General features: G+C 42.3%; 2 protein-coding genes and 1 pseudogene across 2 annotated transcripts; 2 read left to right on the plus strand and 1 right to left on the minus strand.

Moving 5' to 3' along the window:
• The first annotated feature begins 2,896 nt into the window (after positions 1-2,896).
• Positions 2,897-3,711, plus strand: H1-5 (H1.5 linker histone, cluster member). Its single transcript, XM_011758219.3, has one exon. It carries the CDS (start codon positions 2,964-2,966, stop codon positions 3,642-3,644), a length of 681 nt encoding a protein of 226 aa, XP_011756521.1. The 5' UTR covers positions 2,897-2,963; the 3' UTR covers positions 3,645-3,711.
• Positions 3,712-4,473: 762 nt separating this feature from the next.
• Positions 4,474-4,974, minus strand: LOC105491640 (histone H2A type 1-H-like). The gene has a single exon (XM_011758220.3). It carries the CDS (start codon positions 4,923-4,925, stop codon positions 4,533-4,535), a length of 393 nt encoding a protein of 130 aa, XP_011756522.1. The 5' UTR covers positions 4,926-4,974; the 3' UTR covers positions 4,474-4,532.
• On the plus strand, positions 4,924-8,837 carry LOC139363244 (histone H2B type 1-M-like; annotated as a pseudogene).
• The last annotated feature ends 8,716 nt before the right edge of the window (positions 8,838-17,553 follow it).

The raw sequence follows: 17,553 nt of genomic DNA on the forward strand, positions 1-17,553 counted from the left end.
GGAAGGAAGGAAGGAAGGAAGGAAGGAAGGAAGGAAGGAAGGAAGGAAGGATGGAGGTGGGCGAATCTCGAGGTCAGACCAGCCTGGCCAACATGGTGAAACCCCGTCTCTACTAAAAATACAAAAAATTAGCTGGGCATAGTGGTGGGTGCCTGTAATCAGAGCTCCTCGGGAGGCTGAGGCAGGAGAATCGCCTGGACCCAAGATCGCACCACTGCACTCCAGCCTGGGCTACAGAGCTAGACTCCATCTCAAAAATATCCCAGCTTCTCGGGAGGCTGAGGTTGCAGTGAGCTGAGATCGGGCCACTGTATGCCAGCCTGGGTGACAGAGTGAGACCCCATCTCAAAATAAATAAATAAATAAATAGAAAAAAGGAAGGAAGGGAAAGAAAGAAGAAAAGGTCTGTGCATAATTTTTGTGATATCCATCACCACAGATGAGCAAAAAAGTCCTCACATTTAAAGGGTTGGATAAGCATATACAGTTTTCGGAAACTTAAGATTTGATTCAGAAAAACAACAACAACAACAACAACAAACCACTTTTGATCCATGGGGCCAGAAGCCTCTTCCCACAATTAACTTAGAGCTCTTTTAGTGGCTGTCTGCTAGGTGTAGGAACAACTTGACACTGCCTCTTCCAAGCTTCAAAGATAGTTCTCTTCTCACATCTTCAAGGATTTTCCCTCCATAATGGAGCTGAGGCCATGTTTCTAGGTTTAAAATTTAGAGCTGCCACTTCATAGCTGTATAACCTTTGGCAAGTTATTCATTCTCTATCTGGGCCTCATGCTGCATAGCTGTAAATGTGGCAAATTAATAGAAACCTGTAGAACATATTTAAGATGACTTCCTGGCAGGTAGTAAATGCTGAATGAGTGTCAGCCCTTATTGTTATACCCCTGCTCCCACTACGCATGGAGTTTTGGGGTTTTTTTCTCCTGGACCTTCTAAGTTTTGTGTTTGGAACAGCGGAAAGTGCTTGGTTAGAACATTTTCTTGTGAAGATCTCCTTTTCTTTAGTTCTCAATTTGCATTGTTTGGTAAGAGGCCTGTACAATATCTGTGTCTCTGTGGATAAATTTATAACACAGCAAAAGGGCTAGATAATAAATAGTTTGGAGTTTAAAGGCCATATATAGTCTCTGTCACACATTCTTTTTAGTTTTTAGTTTGTTTGCTTGTTCGAGACAGCATCTTGCTCCATTGCCCAGGCTGGAGTGCAGTGGTGCTATCACTGCTCACTGCAGCCTTGAAACCCTGAATTCAAGTGATCCTCCCACCTCAGTCTCCCAAGTAGCTGAGACTACAGGCATGCACCACCACACCCAGCAATATTTTTTGTATTTTTAGTAGAGATAAGGTTTCACTACGTTGCCCAGGCTGGTCTTGAACTCCTGAAATCAAGCAACCCTCCTATCCCGGTCTTCCCCAGTGCTGAGAGTACAGACATGAACCACCGTGCCCAGCCTTTGTTTTTGTTTTTGTTTTAAACAATACTGTTAAAATGTAAAGACACTTCTTAGCTTGAGGGCCATACAGAAACAAGCCATTGTCCAGATTTGGCCATAGTCTGCCAACCTCTCCAGGAGTTCTTAGAGAGAAGATGAAATGTGTTGGCTACTTTAAATTTTCTTGCACAGCATTTCAAGGGTGAGAAATAAGTGACTGTTGATTTCATTAGGAATCCAAATCATTATTTGATCATTTTTATCATCCAGGCATCCTGTCCAATCCCCTCCACATCCTATAAATTGTAAACTTCACCATTTATTTCAACCTCAATTATTTGCCTGTGTTTTCCTGAGTTCCTCTGAACTTCTATAACCTGAAGTCGCTCAATATCCCATCCAATCTTTTCAGTCAATAGCCAGATATTCTTCTAAAATATTAGCATTTAAACACACAAAAATACCCATATTGATGTATCCTGGCTGCTTATAGAAGAGAGTACTCCTGATGGTGCAGCTTGTTAAATGTGGGTGGAGATTCAGGGGGAGCAGTGAGAACATTTTGAAAACCTAACAGAATCCTGGGTCCCCTAAACAGTTTGTGTATTTGAGGATGACAGGGCGCTCTTGAATAATTTTCCGCAGGTTTGAATTTTCTCTAAACTGAATTATCTGTTATTTTTCTTCCACTTTTTAATGGATTTGCCCAGGAACTAAAAAGGGAAAACACTTCAATTAGAAAACATAACACATTTAAGTTTGAATTTGAATCTGGGTAGTTGGATTCTTAAGTCAAAGCGACTTGAATTACTGGTGCTGCAATGCAGAAGAAGTCACTCTGACCGTGGAACTTTTCCAAGCTGCAAAATCCCATTCTGTAAAGACATCAGCACATGGAAACTCCTAGGACACAGAACCAGTTTGTAAAGTCAAGTCTGTGTGGTTAAGTTGGGGCTGTAGGCAACCAGCTGTCCTGTGCCTGTGTTACTTGCTACAGTTAGAAACAAAGTTCATGCCCAAACCAAGGAACCCAGTGTCTTTTCTCTTGCAAAAATCAAAGCGTGAACTCATGGGCGAATTTTAAAAAATAACTTTCACCGGATACTTAATAGAAATTTATCGCGACACGCTACTAACTAACATGATGCCCTCAGCCCATTGGATTCTTGTGAAAAGCAGAAGGGATTTTTAAAAATATCTTTCATCAATTGCACGAGATTCGTGAAAACACAAACAAGTATGTGAACCTGGAGGCTGTTTTCCTCCTTTGGAGCTTCAAAGTGCCAAATTCTGTACCGTTGTTTTAAGCATTTAATCAAATTTTGAGGACTAACAAACACAATTTGGGAGTCCAACAGCGAGCGGCGGCGGCCAGAGGGCGGCGGATTGGACGCTCCACCAATCACAGGGCAGCGCCGGCTTATATAAGCCCGGGGCCCGAGCATAGCAGCAATGCAAAACTTGCTCTTTGGATTTTGAGCTTATTCTCTTCTAGCAGTTTCTTGCCACCATGTCGGAAACCGCTCCTGCCGAAACAGCCACCCCAGCGCCTGTGGAGAAATCCCCCGCTAAGAAGAAGGCAACTAAGAAGGCGGCCGGCGCTGGCGCGGCTAAGCGCAAAGCGACTGGGCCCCCAGTCTCAGAGCTGATCACCAAGGCTGTGGCAGCTTCTAAGGAGCGCAATGGCCTTTCTTTGGCAGCTCTTAAGAAGGCCTTAGCGGCCGGTGGCTACGACGTGGAGAAGAATAACAGCCGCATCAAGCTGGGCCTCAAGAGCTTGGTGAGCAAGGGCACCCTGGTGCAGACCAAGGGCACTGGTGCTTCTGGCTCCTTTAAACTCAACAAGAAGGCGGCCTCCGGGGAAGCTAAGCCCAAAGCCAAGAAGGCAGGCGCCGCTAAAGCTAAGAAACCCGCGGGGGCCACGCCTAAGAAGCCCAAGAAGGCTGCAGGGGCGAAAAAGGCAGTGAAGAAGACTCCGAAGAAGGCGAAGAAACCCGCGGCGGCTGGCGTCAAAAAAGTGGCGAAGAGCCCTAAGAAGGCCAAGGCCGCGGCCAAACCGAAAAAGGCAACCAAGAGTCCTGCCAAGCCCAAGGCAGTTAAGCCGAAAGCGGCAAAGCCCAAAGCCTCTAAGCCCAAAGCAGCAAAACCTAAAGCTGCAAAGGCCAAGAAGGCGGCTGCCAAAAAGAAGTAGGAAGCTGGCGTGTGAAAACCGCAACAAAGCCCCAAAGGCTCTTTTCAGAGCCACCCAGAGATCTCTAAAAAATTGCTGTGCACAATGTGTTAGATCAGGCAGGCAGTTTTCGAAGTTGGTGTCAAACTTTTTGTCTGACGCCTAGCTACAAAGAAGCTTCTTAAATTTTAAAAGCCCCGCTCTATAATCTGATTGGTCAGTTTTGTTCCATCATCAGTACGTGGTTTCTCCGCGTTTAAGCCACTTAGGCGCCAGCTACTTCGGCGTTACTGTGTTCGGCATTGATATAGCCAATTTGATATGACTATCATTCTGTACTGGATTCCTTTTTTTCTTTACCCGAGTCAGAGTCTCGCTCTGTCACTCAGGCTGGCTTGCAGTGGCGCGGGCTCGGATCACTGCAGCCTCAGCCTCCCCCACTCAAACGATTGTCTCACTTCAGCCTCTGAAGTGCTAGGACTAAAGGTATGCACCATGCCGCCCGGCTAATTTTTGTATCGGCTATGATGCCTAGGCAGATCTCGAATTCATGAGCTTCAGCGATCTTCCCGCCTCAGCTTCCAAAAGTGCTGGGATTACAGGCGTGAGCCACTGCGCCTGGCCCTGGATTTTTTTCTTATTGGCTCTAGTACATATAACACGCGATGAATAAACACAGCGAACACTCTTGTAAGCCCTGTATTAAATGACTTGTTCACATTCTGACTTAAACAAGTCACCTGAATCCTGTAAGGTTTTCCCTAAAGTCATTACTAAGCTTTAGATGAAAAATGCTTTTCTTTTCACAATAAACGTTCCGAATGTTTAACCAGTGGTCCAGCTCTCCCGCAGAAATAGTAAGTGGCTCTGAAAAGAGCCGTTGTATTGTAAAGTGACGCTATGGAGACATTATTTGCTCTTGGCCTTGTGATGACTCTCCGTCTTCTTGGGCAGTAGCACGGCCTGAATGTTGGGCAGGACACCACCCTGAGCGATGGTCACTTTGCCCAGCAGCTTGTTGAGCTCCTCGTCGTTACGGATGGCCAGCTGCAGGTGACGCGGGATAATACGGGTCTTCTTGTTGTCGCGGGCGGCGTTGCCCGCCAGCTCCAGGATCTCGGCGGTCAGGTACTCCAGGACCGCCGCAAGATACACCGGGGCGCCGGCCCCGACACGCTCAGCATAGTTGCCCTTGCGGAGCAGCCGGTGCACTCTGCCCACGGGAAACTGGAGACCAGCCCGAGAAGAGCGGGTCTTGGCCTTGGCGCGAGCTTTTCCTCCCTGCTTGCCGCGTCCAGACATGACGAAGAAACGATCGGTAGACAGACTGAGAAGAGATTAGAGAACTTTGCCAGAACTCCACTACTTATAGTCAATACTGGGCGCGAAAATAAAGCTGTGCCATTGGCTCAAATTGCAGTTTTATTTAAACCAATGGAATCGCTGTTATGAAACACGTTTCTTTGGATTGGACAAAAATGCATATGACGTCATCTAGAATCGCCACCAGTCCTACACACTAATGTATTAATCACCTCATTTGCATAAGAATTCGTGAATAGGACGTTACAACGCACAGGTTTTTCTTCTTCTTTTTTTTAAAGACATGGTGTCCCTCTGCCGCCCAGGCTGGAGTGCAGTGGTGCCATCTCGGCTCACTGCAACCTCCGCTCCTGGGTTCAAGTGATTCTCCTGCCTCGGCCTCCTGGGTAACCGAGATTACAAGCGCCAGCCACCACAGCCCGGCTAATTTTTGTAATTTTTAGTAGAGACGGGGTTTCACCATATTGGTCATGCTGCTCTCGAACCCCTGATCTTAGGCGATCCGCCTGCCTTGGCCTCCCAAAGTGCTGGGATTACAGGCGTGAGCCACCGCGCCCGGCCACTTTTTTTTTTTTTTTCCTTGAGACAGGGTCTGGCTTTGCCCCCAGGTTGGAACGCAGCGGCGCGATCGTGGCTCACCGCAACCTCTTTCCTGGCTGAAGCGATCCTCCTCCCTGAGCCTCCCCAGTAACTGGGATTACAGGCGTGCATCACACGCCCAGCTAATTTTTTAGATGTTTTTGGAGAGGCATGGTTTCGCCATTTTGTTCAGGCTGCTCTGGAACTCCTGACCTCAAGTGATCCGCCCATCTCCGCCTCCGCCTCCCAAACTACTGGAATTACGGGCACGCGCTGCCGCGCCCGGCCGCTTTTTCCTATTCTTTGTACCTTTTCTGCAGTTAAATTACAGCACGCCTGACCCCACCAAGTCAGCCCCAGCCCTGAAAAAGGATTCCAAGGAGGCTATTACTAAGACAAGAAGCGAAAGCGCAGCCGCAAGGAGAGCTGCACCGTGTACTTGTACAAGGTGCTGAAGCAGGTCCACCAACACCGGCATCTCTTCCAAAGCAATGGGGATCTTGAACACCTTCGTTATGACATCTTCGAGCGTTTCGCTGGCGAGGCTTCCCGCCTGGGGCATTACAAGCGTTCGACCATCACCTCCAGGGAGATCCAGACGGCTGTTCGCCTGTCACGCACGCGGTGTCCGAGAGCACCAAGGCCGTCACCAAGTACACGAGCTCCAAGTCAGCTCCTCTCTGGTTCGTCCACTTGGAACTCCACCAGGTTCTTCCTGACCCACACCCTAAAGACTCTTTTCAGAGATACCCACACTTCCTAAACAACTGACGTTCGTTTATCCCTAGTTTTGAAACGTTCAGTTAGCTTTAACCTAAAGCCTTTCATAAATGCTTCTTAATTTATGCAGTAGATACATTGTGGCCTTATGATATTTCCAATATTATCTGCTACCAAGAATTTTATGTTACAAACGTCAAATACACAAAACGGGAGTTTTATTGTGCGTATTTCACTTATCCGGACTCAATTTCAACGCTGAGGATCCCCTGTTGAGTAAGTTATTCTCTAGAAAACCAAGTATTCTTTAAAGTAAAAGTCCTATCAACCTCTACTGAAATATCATTGGACGTTTTACAGGTTACACCACAATTTTCAGGCCTCCTGGTAGGATGCTCAGTGACTAGCATGTAATCCAGGTGGCATTCTCTTTCAATTTTTCTTTTGTAACATGAATGCTGGGAATGTGCTTTCTTGCTGCCTCCACTTTAGGCCTAATTTGCACAAAATGACCTAAAGGTATTGAGATTAAAATGGAGAAAGAAGAAGGAAAGAAATAAGAACCAATTTACATCACCTCTTCCCACCAGTTAGAAATGAGGTCTGGATCATTCCTTCCACATGCCATGCTGGCAGATGGAATTTTTCTACTAATTAATTTCTTTTACATTTGTCCTAGGTAGACCAAAGTACTCCACACTTCTCCCGACTTTCACACCTGTCTTATGAAGCTCCTCTAAGATGTAACTTGATTATGCTTCATGCTTTCCTCTCACCTTTAATGTCTCACCACTATAAAGAATGGCATTTCTGTTTACTATACTTTTAACATGATCAAAATTTTCCTTGATTAAGAGTTTAGAATGTAGGTCAGTTTCTTTTCTGAGTCAGCTCCACATTTCATCTCACTTTATATTCTCCTTACTGGTTTTTTCTGTAATAAGGGGGAAATTATAAACAAAAAGGCAATATTTTTGAAATGTGAAGGCAGGAGAGTCATGGGAAGGCCTTTTCTCTATGACAGAAGTGCAGTCTCCCAGTGTTTAGGCTGGGAAAACCATTTTGCCTTTTCCAGTAATCAGTGTGGAAATACAAGTCCCAATTGTGCTACAGACTATCAGATACCAGAATCATGAAACTTAACACCTTTGTTGTTTTTCTAGGTATTAATCAATCTTTTCTCATTAAAAAGCTGGAGGTCTTAGATGGGCCTATGTGAATGAAAAGCACAAAATCTAGGCTGAATTTATGAGCTCAGAGAGCCAAGGACAGTTAAGGCGCCAAGCACAGTTAAGGAGCCAAGTCTGCAGTCAAAACCAGTGACTGTCTTCTCTCCAACTTCCAAAATATTGCTAGAAACATTTGCAGAAGTCTATTGCTAGGCTGGCGCTGTAGCTCATGCCTGTAATCCCAGTATGTTGGGAAGCCAAGGTGGACAGATCACAAGATCAGGAGTTCAAGACCAGCCTGACCAATATGGTGAAACCTTGTCTCTACTAAAAATACAAAAAAAATTAGCCAGACCTGGTGGGCACATGCCTGTAATCCCAGCAACTCCAGAGGCTGAGGCATGATAATCACTTGAACCCAGGAGGTGGAGATTGCAGTCTGCCAAGATGGCACCACTGTACACCAGCCTGGGCAACAGGGCAAGACTCCAACTAAAAAAAAAAAGAAAGAAAGAAGTCTATTGCTTTACTAGATCCACCAACATTATTCAATCTGAAATTAGTACTGTTACTGATACAGTCAAGGAATGAAATAATATTAGGCTCTCAAAGTACAATTATTATTTCCTGAAATGTTTCTTATAGCTGTCCTCCATTTCTGTAAAGTCACTTTTTGTCCACACTTTGAGGACCATCCCAAGTCTTACTTCCCCTGAAACCTTTTTTATGTCTATTACAATTTGCATTGTTTTCCTGTCTTGAAGCTTCTCCAGAGTTCCTTCCTGTTTGAACCATTCCCACACATATACGCCCTGCCTATGAGCAAGCAGAGATCTTGTCTTTCCTGTATCTTTATAATTTTTGTTCTGTTAGACCCAATAATCTCAGAAATACAATTTGTTTCTAGATAGTCTTCTATTTGTCTTTAATATTTTTGTTTTGTAATCCATTTTTCTTTTTAAAAATTTTTTGTAATCTATTTTTAACCCACATTACCTATCTTCTCTTTTAAGGTTGGCCTATGGGACTTACACCGGTATTCAGTTTTGAAATTAGGAGACCAACTCCTAAAACAAATGACCATTTCAAGAGGTCAAGATTTTGGTTTATTTGACACCCAGCTTCTATATTTGTAAGTTGGAGATAACAGCAATTCATAGTCGTGTGAGTGTTGTAAGGATCAGTGAGAATACTTTGTGAATTATGATTATACACATATTTCATGTACATTAAAGAGGAATCTTATATATTTATTCAACACTTGAAAGGCTTAGGGCACCCTCACCTATCTATCAAACTGAATCACAAAGCTCCGCCCATGCAGTGCTGTTTTCCAGTTCCTTTTTATTTTCAGTAGATACTTGTTGAGCACATGCTGTGTTCCAGAAACTCTTCTAGACCAGAAATACACACACACACACACACACACACACACACACACATATATATATATATATTTTTATTTTTTTATTTTTTTGAGACGGAGTCTTGCTTAGTCGCCCAGGCTGGAGTGCGGTGGCGCGATCTCGGCTCACTGCAAGCTCTGCCTCCCGGGTTCAAGCCATTCTCCTGCCTCAGCCTCCCAATTAGCTGGGACTACAGGCGCCTGCCACTACGCCCGGCTAATTTTTTTGTATTTTTAGTAGAGACGGCGTTTCACTATGTTAGCCAGGATGGTCTCGATCTCCTGACCTGGTGATCGGCCCGTCTCAGCCTCCCAAAATGCTGGGATTACAGGCGTGAGCCACCGCGCCCGGCGGCCGACCAGAAATATTACAGTGAACTAAACAGACAAAAAGTTATGCACTCACAGTTTATTTTCTAATAAGGGAACTATATATATATATATATCTTTTATGATGTAAGATAATATTAAATGTTGGGGAGGAAAATAAAGCAGAAAAGAAAGATAGGCTTTGTATTTCTTATTTTAAATAACATAATCATAGAATGTTCATCAAGAAGTTGAAATTTTAAAAAAGATGAGATGAGGGAGTGGGCCTTTGGGGATTGTAGGCAGAATAAAAAATGAATAAGTAAAGAGGCCCTGAGGTGTTTGTGGGAAGGAGAGATACCTGGTATTAGTCAAGGAACAGCAAAGTGGTCAGTGTGGCTGGAACTGAGGGAACAAGGAGAACAGTAACTGGAAGTGGAGTAACACAAATGGGGAAGCAGCCTCAAGAATGTATAGGACCTTATATCACACTGTAGTAGCTTTGGATAGTATTGTCCTAAATTTCAAATTTTTAGTAGCTGTAGAAAGCTGTGGGTTTTGTGTGATCAGCTGTACCCATCTTAACCCCCTGTTCCTGGACTTTAAAGGGATAATATGCAAGGTACTCCACATGTCATTACTTCTTTGTTCAACCTTTCAGAAAGGATAGAAGGAAGGAAAACCTCCCAGGGTAAGTCAGGGTATGAAGAATCCCGAAGAAGTGCCAGACTCTTCCCTAAAGATATGGGAACTCAAGGTCTTTCACTCTTAACAGCTGCCTTTTTTCCCAGAATAGTACCCGTTCCCCACAGCTTCCTTAACTAAGCAAATGCTGGTGGGAGAATCACGAATTTTGAATCTGCGTCCAGTTGGGAGCATTAGAAACACCACAAACATGGGCCTGTGACAAATAAGACTGTCTCAAATATTAAAGCCATGCCCACCATGTGATGCATGTCCCTACTTCTGACTTTCAGTGTTCTGCAACTTCTTTTTTTGAGAGGGTGTCTCGCTCTGCCGCCCAGGCTGGAGTGCAGTGGCCAGATCTCGGCTACTGCAAGCTCCCCCTCCCGGTTTCACGCCATTCTCCTGCCTCAGCCTCCGGAGTAGCTGGGATGACAGGCACCCGCCACCACGCCCGGCTAATCTTTTGTATTTTTTAGTAGAGTCAGGGTTTCACCATGTTAGCCAAGATGGTCTCGATCTCCTGACCTCGTGATCCGCCCTCCTCGGCCTCCCATAGTGCTGGAATTACAGGCGTGAGCCACCGCACCTGGCCGGTGTTCTGCAACTTCTTTAGATCAGTACCTTATTTCTACCTGTCTCAGAGCAAGACAGCAAAATCTCTCATATTTCCTTGTGTAGTACATTATCCACTAATTAGGTAATAATCAAATGGCCCTTTCAATGATATATCAGTTTTTTTGTTTTTGTTTTTTGTTGTTGTTTGTTTCTTTGCTCAACCTTTCAGAAAGGATAGAAGGAAGGAAAACCTCCCAGGGTGAGTCACGGTATGAAGACTCTTTGTTTAGCTCTTGTTGCCCAGGCTGAAGTGCAATGGCCCAATCTCGGTTCATTGCAACCTCCGCCTCCCGGGTTCAAGTGATTCTCCTGCCTCAGCCTCCAGAGTAGCTGGGATTATAGGCATGCGCCACCACGCCCAGCTAATTTTGTATTGTTAGTCGAAACGGGGTTTCTCCATGTTGGTCAGGCTGGTCTCGAGAACTCCCGATCTCAGGTGATTTGCCTGCCTCGACCTCCCAAAATGCTGGGATTGCAGGTGTGAGCCACCGTGCCTGGCCTATTTATCAGGTTTATATTCCCTATTTCTCATTCTTCTTTCAACTAATGGTCCCCAACTTTAATCATACATCACAATCGTTGGTAGAAGTTTGTGGGGGAAAAAATACTATTAACTAGACCCTACTGCAGAGATTCTGATTTAATTGATTAGGAGCGGGGCCTGAGCATCTGGTATATGCACACATTTCTTTTTCCAGATGAAGTCTTGCTCTGTTGCCCAGGCTGGAGTGCAGTGCAGTGGCCCTATCTTGGCTGACAACAATCTCCGCCTCCCAGGTTCAAGCGATTCTCCTGCCTCAGCCTCCCGAGTAGCTGGAATTACAAGCGTCCACCACCATGCCTTATTTTTTATTTTATTTTATTTTATTTTTTTGTAGTTTCAGTAGAGACAGGGTTTCACCATACTGGCCAGGCTGGTCTCAAACTCCTGACCTCAAGTGATCCGCCTACCTCGGCCTCCCAAAGTGCTGAGATTACAGGCATGAGCCACCGCGCCTGGCCGCAACTGGTATATTTGAAACTCCCCAGGTGATATTATGCCTGTAAGGACTGAGAGACACATTTTTCAGTGTGTACTGTGGAAACAGCCTAAAAGATGGCTTCTGATATTTGCACCTTTGTGTAGCCCTTTCCACATTGCACCAGGGTTGGTGAGAATATGGCAGAAGTGATGGTATGTCACTTCCAAGATTAGATAAGAGATTTCCATCATTGCCAATCTCTCTTGGATCACTCACTGCAGAGGAAGGAAGCCAGCACTTATTAAGAGTAGCCCTCTAGAGACGTGTGGAAGAAAATGAGTCCTCCAGCCAACAGTTACATAAGTGAGCCTCTTCTTGCAACTTGGAAGTTACAGTCCCAGTCAAGCTTTTAGGTAATCACAGTCATTGACTGCAGCCTCATGAGAGATAGACACTAAGTAAAAACCATTCAGCTAAGCTGCTCCCAGATTCCTGACCCTCAGAAACTCTGAGAGGTAATAACTGTTTACTGTCATAAGCTGCTATATTTGGGGGATAATGTGTACACTGTAATGGATAATACAACCCTTTCTTTCAAGGTTGAGCCTTGTCATATCTCTTCCAAAAAATTTTCTCAAATTGCAGCATTCCAGAATATTTACCCTTTCCAAATTCCTATAGCAGTTATAGTTAATATTAAAGACAGCATAATTTATATGTTCTTATAATATAAATAGACATATAATTTATAAAGATAATATAAAATACTGTAGTCTTTAGTGTCATAGGGAATTGATTCCTCTAGCATGCCAAAAACCCTGGATGTTCAAATCTGTTGTATAAAATGGTGTAGTATTTGCATATAACCCACATATATCTTCCCTATATTTTAAATCATCTCTACGCATAATATTTAAAACATGCAAATGATATATAAATAGTTGTTATATTGTATTTTTTTATGTCACTTTTTTATTGTTGTTATTTTTGATGTTTTCCCCTAAATATTTGGATCCTTGGTTGGTTGAAACCATGGAAGCAGAACCACATATACAGAAGGCTGGCTGTATAACCATAGTATCTTTTGCCATTTCCTGTTTTATGACATTGGTTATTTTATTTAGTATTGTTCAAACTTCAGTTATGTGAGTACCACTTTAAAATTCTTTTTCTTTTTGCTGTATTTGGATACAAGCTACACTATGTATAAAATGAAATCAATTTATTTTAAAAGCTTTACATCAGTATTCCAGTGGAAAATTTCTACCTCTGATCATAAAGAGAAGGTAACTATAAAACAGTATAAAATAAAACAGTAGTATTCAATTCTAGTTATATGCTGCTTGCTGTCTGCTACTTAGAGCCTAAAAACTGTTCTTTGTTACAAAATTGAAAACAAAAAAAAAAAAAGAGAGAGAGGAAAGATTAACAAGTGTTAGAGAGGCCTTAAACATCTGCTAGCACCAAATTGACACTTTTCTTTCCAGTCACTTAATCAGAAATATTTAAAGAGAATAGAAAAGAGAATGATATTCTTATTCTCTGTTCCAACATTTAAAAAACCAAAGTTCATAAACTCCTCATAAACATTGTCCACAGCTCTAGTGGTACTTGATACAGATCTGAGAAAACACTAGTTTCATTAATGTATTATTTATTTGAGCCACTACTGTATGCTCAACTCAGGAAATACAAAAATATATGACCTGGAGAGGCTTACATTGTGGTGGAACATTTACAAAATTATGCTTACTTTTATTTCTCAAGCTTATTTTGTTGAAAGGAAAAGTAAATTGTAATGACTATTTCACAGTAACTTTCATATATACACCTCATCCAGGTTCCAAGAACATGCTTAGAAGCAGTGGACATCATCTCATAAAGTACTTGTAAGAAAAGTGGGAGTTTATTATTATCTCCGTATTGCAGACAATCAAGAGAATTACACACTCATTGAGGTATTTAAGTTACCAGGCTAGCAAATATGGAGTAGGATGTCCATCTCCAAAGGGCTTCCAGGGCTGTACTCCTTCCCTCTGTTTTAGGCAGCTTGGTAGGTTCTTCACTAATGTGGAATATCAGAACAACCTGCTTCAGTGCCACATCTACTTTTTCTATTTTCAGTATTTTGTTATTCACATATTCATCTTGCTTATTTCCCTGTATATCTGAAAATTCTTGATTTAGTTTGCTCTAATACTCTGTTACGGACTCCTGAATGTCAAAATTTGCATTATGGCTCTGCATTTAATGATCTGCCCACAAGGATTAAACCATACGGTACTTATATCTTGCTTTTGCCACATTGGGGAAAAAAATAACATTAGTCATCAGCTGCCATTTATTGAGTGTGTACTATCTTCTAGATACTATGCATTACTTAATTTATTTTTCCAGGCCTGGGAGGTAAGTGCTAGTGGTATCTATGATCCACTAGTAAGTGCTAGTGGTATCTATGATAAGGAGACAAAGGATTGGACATGTAGCATTATAATGTATTAATGTATTGACTGTTGTATTAGTTTGCTAGGACTGCCATAACAAGGTACCACAGACCTAGTGGCTTAAACAACAGAAATTAATTTTTTCACAGTTCTGGAGGCTAGAAGTCTGAGATCAAGGTGTGGTTTCTTTGTTTTTTGAGACATAGCAGTATTAGTTTCTTCGTCTTCTTCCTTCTCCCTCCTTCTTCTCCTCTTCTTCTCCTTCTTCTCTTCCCTTTCCTCCTCCTCCTCCTTTCTTCTCTCTCTCCTAGCTTGTAGATGGCATCTTCTCCCTGGGTCTCCAGGTCATCTTTCCTCTGTGCATGTCTGTGTTCAAATTTCCTCTTCTTATTTTGTAGTTTAAAAAACATTTTTTTAAGAGATGGAGTCTTGAACTCCTGGTCTCAAGCTATCCTCCCACCTCACCATTCCAGAGTGTTGGGATTACAGGCCTGAGTCACCATGCCTATCCCCAAATTTCCTCTTCTTAAAAGGAAACCAGTCATATTGGATTAGGGCCTACTCTAATTACCTCATTTGCATTAATTGCCTCTTTAAAGACTCTATCAACACACGGTGGCTCACACTTGTAATCCCAGCACTTTGGGAGGCCGAGACGGGCAGATCACGAGGTCAGGAGATCGAGACCATCCTGGCTAACACGAAGAAACCCCGTCTCTACTAAAAATACAAAAAATTATCGGGGCGTGGTGGCGGGCACCTGTAGTCCCAGCTACCCGGGAGGCTGAGGCAGGAGAATGGCGTGAACTCGGGAGGCGGAGCTTGCAGTGAGCCCAGATCACGCTGTGGCACTCCCACCTGGGCAACAGAGAGAGACTCCGTCTCAAACAAACAAACAAAACAAAAAGAAGACTCTGTAAACAATTACGGCTACATTCTGAGGTACTGGGGATTAGGACTTCATTTATTAGGGATGGGGAGGCACACAATTTAGCCCTTAATAACTGCTTTCCTACATGAAGAACAGTCCACAGGAGTCAGAAATGGGTGACTCCCTTCTCTGGGCTAGGCCTAAGTTTGGTTATTTGATAATAAGCAATAAGGAAGACAAAAACAAAACAAAACAAAAACTAAGAATGAGGATATGATAACTTTTAAACTGCTACATTTTCAAAAAATGTATTGCAAATAATTAAACATTTATGTCTTTTCCACAATGAGATTTTTCAGCTCTTTACTTGGGCAGATCTAAATTTTCCACCCTCTAGGAGGGTGAAAAAAGAGGGTCTTTCTACTGGGGCTACTACTTTAGACAGAGAGTGCTCATAATTCCCTATCTAAAGTTACTTCATGTTACTTCATCACTGCTTTCAAGACAGCAATGATGGTCAACTGCAAGTTGGCAGACATTTTAGACAAAAGACATATAGGGGGTCTGCAGGCATTATGTGACCTACAAGTTGCAATTTTTCAATAGTCTCTTTTGAAAAAGTTTCATACAGACTTTAATCTGTCTTAATTTCAGTACGATACTCAATAGGCAGACTGCTATACATGCTGGTTTCTCACAGGAAAGGCAAAATTTAATTGTGTGGTGATGATATGGTGAAATTGCTTGATCCTCCCTCATAAAGAGAATTTGTCCAGGGTTCTCTAAGAACAAATTTCTATTTGCCTTTTATCCTAAAATTTGGAAACAAGAGGGAGAAAAACATTTTTTTTAGGTCTAGAATGACATCTTATTTGAATTATTAAAACAAAACAAATACAAATGGCTAGTTCTCATTTGTTTGTAAGTATTTTATTTGATGGTACAAAAGATCATGGAATCTATCCTTTCTACAGGGAAGGCCACCCACCACCACAAAGTTCATAGACTGACTCTCTCACTGATTCTCTAAGTGATATACTGAAAATACTCCCATTCTCTGTCCATCAATTTTTTCACCCATAAACTAGGGATAGGATGATAGCAGCCTCAAAAGGTTATCGCAGGCCATCACCTTCATACATAGAATGGACTGAGATTCCCAGTTGGAGGAGATGAAGTTTTTTCTCACAGTGAATGGTATATATTTTTCAATGTTTCTTAATTCCATTTTTTTTTTTTTTTTTTGAGACGGAGTCTCATTCTGCCACCCAGGCTGGAGTGCAGTGGCACAATCTCGGCTCACTGCAACCTCCACCTCCTGGTTCAAGCGATTCTCCTGCCTCAGCCTCCCCAATAACTGGGATTACAGGCACCCGCCACCACACCCACCACCACGCCTGGCTAATTTTTATATTTTTAGTAGATATAGATATTTTTAGATATAGATATATTTTAGTAGATAATAGTGGTAGATATAGATAGTTCTGAAAAACAAAGCAGAAGTGAAAGTTCTACCAAAGGAAGTACCAAAGGTTTTGCCATGTTGGCCAGGCTAGTCTCGAACTCCTGACCTCAGGTGATCTGCCTGCCTTGGCTTCCCAAAGTGCCAGGATTACAGGCATGAGCCATCGCGCCTGGCCAATTCCATCAAATTACAACAGAAAACTCAAAGTCATGCTTTGTGCCTTGTTAGAAGTCTATGCTCCATGGGTGTGACCACTGCCAAAGCACAACACCAGGACAGAAAGAAGCAACAATTGCATTAAAGGACATGAAGGTAGCTGAAAGAGAGAAGCATCCCTTAGAAAGGCAGGATGGTCTCCAGGGATTGGATCCAGCAAAAATAGATGACAGAATTACCAAAGGACAAAACTGGTAAAGCCATTTCATTGCAGATGTCACTTAGTTCTCTGATGGCTTGAGAAGGATCATCTTAATGTGAAAAGTGGTAGATATAGATAGTTCTGAAAAACAAGGCAGAAGTGAAAGTTCTTCTTTCTGAAGTGAAATATGTGATTGAACAGATGAGACGTTTGATTAAAATGTCCCAGATGGTAAAGTGAATATATTTTGATGGTTCAATGTTAAGCTCTTTGGTGAGAAAAACATAGTCAGGATGAATTGCCTAGCCTTCAAGAGATTTGATTCCAATATGATATGCACTTTTTAAGGTACTTGCTATTTCTTCTACCAATAAGGTAGTGCAATTAATGTCTGTATTTTTATTTTGGACTTCACAGACACTTGAACTATAAAAGTCATTCATTTGTTTAAATTTTGAAACATGATTTCTTGATCCAACAATACATTGTTTAATCTCTTCCTCTAGTTCTATGGCTAGGTATTTATTTATATTTCATTTAGCAACTTACTTCTTTGGTGGTGATACACAACTGAACAAACATGGCAACTAATTTGCTAACTTACACATCATTAGTGGGAATTTGAATTATTATAGGAGAAATCCATCCCTGGACCAGAGAGTATGACAGCACTGATCTATATCATTTTATACAACTACATTTTGAAGATTTTAAGAATTGGAAGTCCTAGAATAATTTAGTTATTGATATTTTTAAAACATGTTAACAAATACTATACTATTGATTCTATTTTTAGTAATTATTTTCAGTAATGGTATGCCAGACATCTTAGATCAACCCTTATGTTTAAAACAACTAGAAAACAATCTGACTGGAACTGTAGGAGAGGGAAGACTCCCTTTGCCCTCTGAGGGTTTGATAATTAAGTGTATGAAATAAATTGACAGCAGGCAGATTAATAAGAGAAAGACACAAAAATTTATTTTGTGGCCGGGCGTGGTGGCTCACACCTGTAATCCCAGC

The sequence above is a fragment of the Macaca nemestrina genome, chromosome 5 (assembly GCF_043159975.1).
Source record: "Macaca nemestrina isolate mMacNem1 chromosome 5, mMacNem.hap1, whole genome shotgun sequence".
NCBI classification, from domain to species: domain Eukaryota; kingdom Metazoa; phylum Chordata; class Mammalia; order Primates; family Cercopithecidae; genus Macaca; species Macaca nemestrina.

Coding starts and splice junctions, on each gene's coding strand:
- H1-5 (XM_011758219.3), top strand. CDS start 2,964: ATGTCGGAAACCGCTCCTGCCGAAACAGCCACCCCAGCGCCTGTGGAG.
- LOC105491640 (XM_011758220.3), bottom strand. CDS start 4,925: ATGTCTGGACGCGGCAAGCAGGGAGGAAAAGCTCGCGCCAAGGCCAAG.